Source organism: Tiliqua scincoides, chromosome 7 (assembly GCF_035046505.1).
Source record: "Tiliqua scincoides isolate rTilSci1 chromosome 7, rTilSci1.hap2, whole genome shotgun sequence".
Lineage (NCBI taxonomy): Eukaryota > Metazoa > Chordata > Lepidosauria > Squamata > Scincidae > Tiliqua > Tiliqua scincoides.
This window is the reverse complement of record NC_089827.1, coordinates 38179226-38190155: the sequence shown is the minus strand read 5'-3', so window position 1 is coordinate 38190155 and position 10930 is coordinate 38179226. Positions and strand designations below refer to the sequence as shown.

The 10930-nt window shown below is 43.3% G+C and overlaps 1 protein-coding gene across 1 annotated transcript in view; it reads right to left on the bottom strand.

Annotated features, from left to right (window-relative positions):
* Positions 1-10930, bottom strand: part of LOC136657138 (1-phosphatidylinositol 4,5-bisphosphate phosphodiesterase zeta-1-like) — a 60746-nt gene that overhangs the window by 33813 nt on the left and 16003 nt on the right. The window contains exons 5-8 of the mRNA XM_066633788.1: positions 9355-9499; positions 8365-8517; positions 3061-3282; positions 1072-1265 (exon numbers count right to left, since the gene is read on the bottom strand). Coding sequence (XP_066489885.1) covers positions 1072-1265; positions 3061-3282; positions 8365-8517; positions 9355-9499 — 714 coding nt within the window. The remainder of the gene's footprint in view (positions 1-1071; positions 1266-3060; positions 3283-8364; positions 8518-9354; positions 9500-10930) is intronic.

The window sequence follows — 10930 nt, the reverse complement described above, 5'->3', positions numbered from 1 at the left end:
TGAGGAAGGAGGACCTCTGCAGGTTGAACAGGCAAGCTACCCTGGTGGTGGGGTCCAGCACTGCTGCAGTGCAGAACTAGGGCCATTGTTGGGGAACAAATGGTAGCTAATTAGCTTAAAGTGGGCAATGGGCATAGGTTCTCTAGGTAAACCTTAGACTGGGAATTTGCCAAATTTGGTGTATGCCAGATCCTATCCTCCTTTGGGGTCTCCTTTTTTGCAGCCTCCCACCCCCTTTGTCTCCTTGGCTTGCGCCAGCTAAGTGCTAATGCAGGTCTGAGGAGACCCATTGTGGAGAAGGAGACTTACGGAGGAGTAATTATTTAAATCCCCTTTCCCCTCCAAAGTCTTCTGATCTCCCTGCCCCCCTTCCAGATATAGCACACATCTATGCACTGCGGGAGGATAGAATTGGACCATTAATCATACAGGTTGAACTACTTCTGGGTTTAGTCCTAGAATGACTTTTCAGAGAAAACAGGGTTCTCAAAGTGAGTTTAGAAGTATACTAAGATTCAATAAATCCAACATTAGCACACAATGACCAACTACGTAGCAGGGATGCAAGGTGGATGGAGGTAATCCACACTGGTGTTCCTGGAGAGGGGGAGACGCTTCCACCTTGCTTTTGCAGCTATGAATGGCTCTGAACACGAGGGGAGGGGCCACTTTACACATGCATTCGGGATCTGGAAAAACTTAGTATTTGCTCCACCCCTCCATGAACACCAGTGGTAATCCACATAGCAGAAGGGAGGGTATACACAGTGCCATAGCCTGATCCTTAAATATGAGTTCTGGCTACATCAGAACTGAGCCCAGGACACACCGATCAATTGAGTAACATTAGTTACTTATATGAAGAACCACAAGCCTCAGTTTATTTACTGCTCTCTCTTCATATGTTGTTTTACTTGGGTAAAATATAGCTAGTGGCCAATTTAAACAAAACTTCATAGTGAGTGCTGAATCTACACTTGAAGCATTTCACAACCCACTGCCAGCTTGCAACAAGCTTCCTCATAAAGTTTATTGACAGTTCTGATGGCTTAAGCAAGGGAACACACCAACAGTATGAGCTTGATCAAATTTAACTTCAGGAAATTACCTAGCAGTTTTCCCAGCTTTCGGGCTTTTGCTTCACCAAATGAATTATTTTCATAAAAAAACTGCTTCTCCCTTGACTCTTCAAAGTTTATAAACTTCCGAGCTTTGGTATAAATCACAAGTTCTGACAGTGCCAGGGCAAGTTTTATTTTCTTTATCTAGAAATAATATGAGAAATAATAGTTTTTGTTTAATTACATTTTTGACCTTCTTTGAACATTTATGCTGGAAGTATATCAGCATAATATCAGCAAAATAATATCAAATAATTTCTGTTAAAAAAGCAGGGGGAGGGAGAAAATCATCAAAGTATCTACATATAGTGGTCTGTATCCCTTTAGCACTCCATGGCCAAATTGCACATTGTGGAATAGAGTGGTTTAGTACCAACTGCTGAAATAAAGGCAAATCAGTGATCTGCACAGACATTGGATCCATACCAACAAGATGAAGTTCAACAGAGACAAATGTAGCATCCTGCACATATGTTCAAAAAATAAGAGACACAAATACAGGATGGGGAAGAGCTGGTTTGACAGCAGTACATGTAAAAAGAATCTAACACTGCAATCCTGTACAGAAACTGAAGTGATCCACCTGGAAAAGATTATGAAAGTTTTATACGATACTATGCATTACAAAATCACTATAAAATGATAGTACTCAGTCACTTACTGAACACAAAATAGTTACTAGGCCTTCAAAGACCTAGAGTTCAAACTCTAGAGTTCAAACATGAAACTGGAAAAAGAAAAAACGCCTGGACAAACATCCTGGCAGTGAAATACCTTAATGTCCCAATGCGATCCTCAGCCAGCCTGTGTGGTATAGTGGTACCAACACAGACTCCGCTGCATCCTGTGGGCTGCCTGGGGCCCAAGCAGCAGTGGAAAGGTAAGTAAAGAAATGTGTTACTTACCTACTCCGCCATTCCCTGGGTAGTTCCCAATGGAACTACTTGGACCAACATCAGCTATTTTGCTGGCATACGTCCGGTAGGTCCAAGTGGCTATGTCAGGCACAGGCCAGGGGTTCTTGATCTCAGCAGACGTTGCTACCAGTGAGATCCTCACCCAACACATCCATGGCCCACTCCCTTTCCCAATCCACCCATGATCCTCCCCCACTGCTAACTTACCTGGTGCAGCTGGCAATCTGTGGGCCACTAGCATCCATGCAAGGCAATTCAGGCTTTCCACTGGCGAAAGCCCTATGGAGCTGCTGCCATGCCAATGGAATGTGAGATCTACCAACATATCTGGCTCATATGATTGGGCCATAATGTTCTATAAAGAATCTATAAAGAAAGTTCTGTAAAGAATCAAAGGCACACCTTGCCACTTGCCCAAGGACTATCATGATCAGCAATATCACTTTCCACAAAAAACCCTACATTCCCCATCATGGGTCATGATTTTGTCTTCTATTTATTCAAAAGAATCCATGCACCAACTGCTGCACTGGCCCAGGGTGTCACAAAAGCACTGTAAAGCACTTCATGACACCTGGAGAGTAAGAAGTGCTGGAAGGAAGGCCTACAAGTTCTGCCAATGCTGAATCCCAAAGTGAGTGTCTGATAGAGCAGGCAAGCTCTCGTTGGGCAGTGCAGCAGCTGGGGGAGAGTGGGGAGGGGTGTAATGGGGTAGGAGAGATTGGAGACGGGTGAATTGAGCCCAGGAGTGGGCAGGATTGGCAGCACTGGCACATGGCAAATTCTATTCCCCCTCCTGGGCTTGAAAGCCCAACACAAGGCTTCTTGAACTTGTGCTAGCCATTTGGCTGGCACAGATCCGAGTAGCCTCATTGTGAAGGCTGGGGTTTACCTTACCTCAAGGAGACTTCCCTTACCTCAAGGAGACTTCAGTCTTGCTTCTTCCCAGCACTGGATACAGTGGTCCCACTGCTCTGGCACTGGTTAAGATTGGGCTGTGAATTTCACATGGTCATACTTACTCTAAGTTTTTTTCGAGGAGGAGCCGAACCTTTCCAGCTTGCTTGTCTCTTCTTAAGTAGAGGTTGCTTGGGGTGTGAAGGTTCATCATCTGATTCCTCATCACTTGTTTGCTCCTCTTCAAATTCCCCTGTCTGTCCATGACTGTCCATGCCCTTCCTTCCAAGTGTTTCTTCAAGTGTTCCAAGTTTCTTATTTTTTACCAGTATTTTGAATTTTAGTGCCTATGATTTTAAAAAAATGGTATTGTCATAAATTAAATAAACCAAAAGGTAAAAGATTATCTGGGCAGAATTCTTCAAACTAGCCTAGCACACAGTTATCCAGTCCCATCTCAAAAGGTGAAAAAGGATTTTTCTGTTGAGTACACTCTATGATTGCCAGAATCAAGTATTTTAGAAAATTACTTACTCTTCCCAAATTCATACAGTGATAAGCTATTTACAATCACTTCTGGGCTGGCTAAGGGCCCAATCATAACCTAGGCCAGTGCCAGAGCTGAGCTCCAGCGCTGGCCCTGGGTGCAGCAGATGTGCACCTAAGGTGTCACATATGAATCACAAATGTGCACATAAGGCACATCTGCAATACCCTGCATGAAGTCAGCACTGGCACCAGCCCAGCACCAGCCAGATGCCACCCAGACACTGCCTGAGTTAAGGGGCAGGGTAAGAGGCATTCTGGGGCAGAAGAGCGCGGTGGGGATAGAACCAGGGAAGGAGGCGGTGGGACTGGCAGAGCTCAGCTCTGCTCTGCTGGATCCTGAACTCCATGTCGGGCCCGAAGGCAAAACAGCCAGGGCAACTTGAAAAGCCCCTTTGCAGGACTTGGGGCTTTCCCCAAAGTGACCTCTGGTGGCCTCAGTGGTGCCACTGCACTCTGGTGGCTTCAGTGGTGCGCTGCAGCCTTCAGTATTAGGCTGTAAGTTTCCTGTTATTAAGGACGACTGATGTCCCTTATTTAAAGAGAGATCTCTTGCTCCAGTGCAGTGCAATAAATCTATGTGTGAAAAGAAAAGATTCTTTTGAACGAATCTGGTTTAGTGGATGCGCAAAGTCCCTGCTGCATGAGAGGACTGAACCATATCCAGGATTGAGGTAAGGCATACATAACCTCATACTGATACCAATGATCTTGTGACTGCATATGCTCCATTCATTCATTCTTTCCTATCCTTGCTTTAGTCATTCTGTAAAGTACCATGAACCTTGGTGGTGTTATTAATGATGATAATGATGATTCCCATATACTCCAAGCTTGTCATTATGCAATGTTTACTGTGTGGATGCTGCTCTATGATTCTCTGAATTGGGAAATTATTGGCCCAATCTTATGGACCTTTTGCAAAACACCCAGCAGTAGTGCAAGGAGTGGATTTCAGTGGCACCAGCATTTGCCAGGCTCACATCTCCTTCCCTTTACCCAGTCCCTCCCTTTTTCTCTCAGACGTACATGAGTTATATAGCTGGCATAATTCTGAGGCTAGCCATAGGCCAGTGGTTCCCAAACACTGGGAGTTTGGGCTGCTGTAAGTCCTTGCCAGGGAGGGAAGGGGGTGGTGCCAGCATTCCTGCAATCATGCCGGCATTGGGGATATCGGGGCTATTTTGAGACTCCCTGAGGCCTGCAGATGCCCTCTGGAGGGTGAGGAGAGCCTGCGGGACCCTTTGCAAGCCTCTCTGCACCTTAGAGTTGCTGCAAAATCTTTGTGCGACCCACTTCAGTTTTTGTCCAGTTTTTTCTGCAGAAACCAGAGGGTTCTGCAGGCTTCCTCCACCCTCTGGAGGGCTTCTATGGGCCTTGGTGAGATTGAAAATAGCCCCAATGTCCCCAGTGCTGGAATGATTACATGAGCACTGGAGCTGCTGTCATAGTTACTCTGCCCCTTAAGGGGGCAGGATCAGAGCTTCTCAGGCTAGGGCGTCGTGATGCCCCAGTTTGAGAACCTCTGGCCATAGGCCCACTGGAAAGTTAAGGGAAAAACACCTCTCACAGGCCTCTTGATCTTCCACCACCACCACCACCACTATAGTATGCAGCATGCACCTCCAAGACACAGCTGCATGCTACAGCATGGTGGGGGATAAGATTGGGCTGTTAGTCTCACTTCTGTCCACCTAATACTCTAAGCATCATGTCAAACAACCAGGTGCCTTGGAGTGTCCTTTACTTTTGAAAATTTCACTGATATCAAAACAAGTCCATATAACTTTTTAGACAACTCAAGTTCAGGACTCATAAATTAGATCTAAATATATTTCAGATTTGGACTGAACAGATTTTGGGCGCAATCCAAACTGCGCCCTATGCCGGGCCGGTCTGGGAGGGTCGCAAATGTGTCGTAAAGCATGTTTGCGCCTTCTCGAGAGGAAGCCAGGCCAGCACTCCGAAAAGTGCCGGCCTGCGGAGGCTGACGGAAGTCTCTGCGCCAGCTTCCTCCCAGCTCCTTGTATTGGCTCGGATGAGCCGACACAAGGACAAAAGGTAGACGTGGGGGGGGGGGCACAGAGGAGGAGAGAGGGAGACATTCCTGGGTGGGGAGATGGGTGGGGATGGGCGGCCCCAGGCAGGGGTGGGCGGGTGGGGAGCAGGAGGCAGGGCTGGAATCCAGCAGTTATGCTGGATCCCAACCCCCGTTCCTGGGGAGAATGGAGCGGCTTCAAGCCACACATCTCCTTTGACTTGTGCCACCTCCAGAGGTGGTGCAAGTCCGAGGAGACCCTTAGGCACCAGCAGCCCTTACCCTGAGGTAAGGGGAAGAGTTTCCCCTTGCCTCTGGCTAAGCCGCTTCTGGCCACAATCCTGCACTGGATACAGCACAAGCCTCCTGGCTTGCCTGTTCCAGTGCAAGTTAGGATTGTGCCCTTTGACTTCTTTTTATTCAGTTAGTGTCAGTTAACGGAATTCAGCAACAGTATGAAAATCTCTGATGGTACAGTCCAGATACATTAAAGTCAACCAGGGTTTATTAAATCCAACAGGATTCAGCATGGAATAAGCATTCATATTTTTAAAGATTTATTTTAAGAGATGAAATGGGTTAAAGCTATCCCTTTCACCTACCATGTACCATTAAAACCTACACAGGGGTATAATGTAAGAGTTTTTATGGAGAGATTTTAATCATACAGATGCTCAGCAGTGCTGTTTTTAATTGCAAAAAGGGAACAAATGGATCAGTATAGACATAAAGGGGAACTCCTGGGAAATAATGTCATCTTACATGCACTGTTAAAGTTTCTCAATATCAAGTAAGAAAGACTACACATGGCTTTAAATACACTGTAGAACTCAAAGGTTCATTGTACATTGATTCACCATGTATGAAGGGAGAAAACCAGGCAAAGTAAATCTAGAATGCCTGCTCCTTGACTGATTTTCTTGCTTCCTTTGTGCTTTGACAACAAAAAAAGTATGGTCTTTTCTCCATGCCTCTTTTATCCTTGTTGCACAGTTCATTCAAGCCAAAATTTGGCTAGAGATGTGAACATTCCATCTTACTGATTTGATGAATCTGATAAAGATTTGCCAGGTCTCTCCAGGCTCCAACAGTATACTCTGGCCCACAGCCTTTCATGGGAGGAAAATGCAGTCAACATAAGTCACCCCAAGTAAAATTATTTATTTGCAAGCCTGTAATTAATGTTAGTCATTCTTAACAAAAAGTTTTCTGATTGGCTGGTACATCGCATTCAGAAAACAGATGCAAATAGTATAACAAGTCATGGTGCTAGTTTGCATGTCCAGGAATGCTGCAAATGACCTCATAGTCTCTGTGCCTGCAGGAAGTGAACAGAACAAGTGGAAATTGCAGAAATTATGGTATTGTTGGTATCTAGATACATGAGCACTCCAGCTCACATGCAACTTTCTCCACATTAACATGGGTAAAGAAATACCCTAAGAAATTTAAAGATGCTCCTGCATATGTAAATCAGCACATGGAATGACTGCATATGTAAAATATGTTTGGAAAACTGGGCACATTAACTTTTATAAGATCCAAATATTTGAGCTGTACAAGAAGGATGGTGGAACATGGGATACACTGAAACAGGGCAGTACTGAAACAGATTGAAACTTCTTATAGTTTTAAGTTAAAACATCCATTCTCAAACTGTCGTTGGCTATGGCCCCGGAGTTGTTCTCAGGTTCCAGCCCCCCCCCCCCATCAGATAAGGACATAACATGAACAAATAAATACAACATCCCCCTCTCACAGTTTTCAGTCTGTGGCCCCCTTCAAATGTGCCAGGGCTCCCCAGGGGGCCATATGGCTCCCATTGAGAATACAGGATATTTTACATTGCTAACATTAACATTTAAAACAAATCTACAAATTGTAAGAGTCCCAATAAGACTATTCAAACTGATAGGTAAACTCATAGGTAAATTGATAATGGTTTCAGCCCCTTTATACTGTATGTTGCTATTTTCCTGTGGCTTCTACCAATGCTGCAACAGCATTGTTTTAAAGTTGGGAGTGCACGGGCAAAGCTAATCATGCAGGTTCCTCCCATCCAATTGTTGCTGTCTCCCCAGTCTTTCCAACTATCACTGCCTGTGAGGATAATATGGAAGCAGTTCTCATACTAATATGTAAAATAAGAAGGGGTACATTCGAGGCTCAAAGTTGCAACAACACACACAATGGCTTTTGCCAAAATAGCTATCAGAGCATCTATGCTTGGCAAATGAAAAAAGTACAACTGCTGTGGAATAGAAGCTTCACAAGTCCCTTATCTCTGATGGCTTCTCATGTATACAGGTGCATGGTGAAAGCACTTTCATGTAACAATTTTAGAGTGGAAATGAAAGATTAAAGTAGTATATATGAGTTCCCAGTTCACATATTATTTTAAACTATGCTTCGAAAATTGAGGGACAGAAGCTGAGATTTTTAGAGAGACTTTCGAGTATTTCAGAAATGCATGCTTTCTACACTAGTACTTTTCTGACATTTTGCATTCTTTAATAGCAAGTGTGCAGCCTTAGAGTAAAAATAAATCATGACTCCATATATTGGGAGATTCAAGAACCTAAAGAACATTATACTCCTATGTTTTTAAACTTCTGAAGAATACATTTTCTTCATGATGAGAGCAGACTAGGTAGTTGATATTGGTATATAATAACTCTACATTGAAAAAGTGCTATCCACATGTAGGGTAAATAATCCTGTTTTATCAACAAAAACATAACAAAATTTTAATTAAAAAATCGTAAACTTCTCAGGGGATAACCATACTAATCACTGTAATTTCTTCCTTATTATCTTTTACAAGAGAGAAAATCAATGTTGTTGCCTCAGGGGAAGGTAGCTCTGTTGGCATCTTATCGTCAATTGTAGATATAACCAGCTTGTCTCCCAGCATAGACATCATATAATCTGCCATTACTTCCTGCTGTTTTGGGCTGCAGTGATTCTCCAAAGACAATATGAGAGGATAGTCAGAGACCTGCAAGTAGAATTTCAAGTCTGTTTTACTTCTTAATTACACAAATAAGAAACATGTTAAACTAGAATAAATAATATTGCAGGAAGCACATCTAAGGTAAATACACAAAGGAATGCTAGGGTATCAGCCCGCTGATGAACAGCCAGGCTAGAATGAATGACAGTTTTTCTTTTTTTGCACAAGCATAAGAACATAAGAACAGCCCCACTGGATCAGGCCATAGGCCCATCTAGTCCAGCTTCCTGTATCTCACAGCGGCCCCACCAAATGCCCAAGGGCACAGCAGCACAGTTTTAAACTCCTGGTTTCACCGGAACTGGTTCCAAGAAGCATGTATCCCAAACACAAGGATACATTGGAGAGCCCAAAGTGACATTTCCAGCCAAATACGTCATGTGGAAGCAAAATATGGGAACAAAATTGTCTGTGGACAAGCCCTACAAATACAAAACATAGTTCACTGAAGTGAAGCCTCCAGATTCAATGACCCAGCATCAAGTTAATACACTAACATTTTACTGCTTCATGAATCCTGTATTAGGGTTCACAACCTTACATTGCAATCTGAGAAGCAGCAATAAAAATCATGAATGTTAATCAGTAAAAGAATTTTCACCTGGTACCTCAAATTCAGTCATGCTTGGCAAACGTCCCTGCGGAGAAGGATGTTTCCACAACTAGGGTGCTACCACAGAAAAAGCTCCCTTCCCAGTCACCAATGGCCTAACTTCGAAAAGTGGATGCACTGCAGAAGGGCTTTCAAAGAAGCTCTTAACTGGGGTTTTTTTTTTAATCCTGTGGCCAGATCTCCATCACATTTATCACATTCATACTTACCAAAAAGGCGTATTTGTTGATAACCTGAATTACTGTTTTAAAGCCAATTTTGCTTGTTAATGTATGTCCGTGATAAACAACTGGTTCATTGTTTGGGCCATCCCAGCAGTCAATTTCCAAGCAGCGGCATCCTTTCATTAGAGCACTTTTTAAAAAGGGAAGGAAGGAGATACAAGCTACTGAGTAACTAAAAAACACACATGGATTTTCTGCATTTGCTAGCATACTAAGGTTAATTCAAACACAAGGATACAGATGTGATACAGTCCTGTACTAGGTCAGAATTCGTATGTTGGGGACTTGTTTATATAATATTGCTGCCACATCAAACTTAAAGGTGAGACTTACGTGTCAGAGAAAAGCCTAAACTAGAGCATAAAGCATAAACGAAATTATAAAGCATAAAGCATAAACTAAATTATGCATGGGAAGGATAAAGTGGATAGAGAGATGCTCTTTACACTCTCACATAACACCAGAACCAAGGGACATCCACTAAAATTGAGTGTTGGGAGAGTTAGGACAGACAAAAGAAAATATGTCTTTACTCAGCGTGTGGTTGATCTGTGGAACTCCTTGCCACAGGATGTGGTGGTGGCATCTGGCCTAGATGCCTTTAAAAGGGGATTGGACAAGTTTCTGGAGGAAAAATCCATTACGGGTTACAAACCATGATGTTTATGTGCAACCTCCTGGTTTTAGAAATGGGTTATGTCAGATGCAAGGGAGGGCACCAGAATGCAGGTCTCTTGTTATCCAGTGTGCTCCCTGGGGCATTTGGTGAGATACAGGAAGCTGGACTAGATGGGCCTATCGCCTGATCCAATGGGGCTGTTCTTATGTTCTTATGAGGCCTTTCTCCTCAAATGTAAGTTTCCCACATGGAAGGAGATTCAGAAGTAGGGGTGGAAGCACATAAGCAACTCCCACATGCATTTTATAGTCACATGAAAAGGTTATACCAGATGAACAACTGACTTCTTATTTAAGGCACTCATAATAAAGCAGCAAGAATCCTACAAAAATACTTGTCCTGCTAGTGACAGTGGAGTCACAACATAGGCACATTTAATTTATGTGAATTCAGCAATACACAAGGGACAGAGAGAGAGAGAAAATTATTTAAATATGCAGGTGATTCCACTTAATGAGCATATGCTCTGGAGTGAGCATGGGATGACAAACAGGAATCTGCTGTTCCCTCAGTCATCCTCAGTTGCTACGTGCCTCTCATAGCTTTTAAAAATATTTATTGACATGCATGATTTTTGCCTTATACACTAACTTTAGAACCTAATGCTATATAAGATGTGACACCAATGTATTGCCAAAAGAATTAGAACAGTAAAATGCCGTCACGATGAAACTATACCGTATGCTACATTTTGTGTCACTTTAGATTATTTTGATTAGTTCTGATTAGTTTAGTAAGGAAAGTCCTCAGAAAAAAGGCTAGATTTACAAAATGAGCAGTTAGTTCAGTGGTGGAAGGAGGCTGCCTGGTTTTATCCTCAGGTTTGGCTGCTGCAGCAAAGCAGAGGCTTGCTCTGCATCAGCTACAGTGACATCCTGCTGA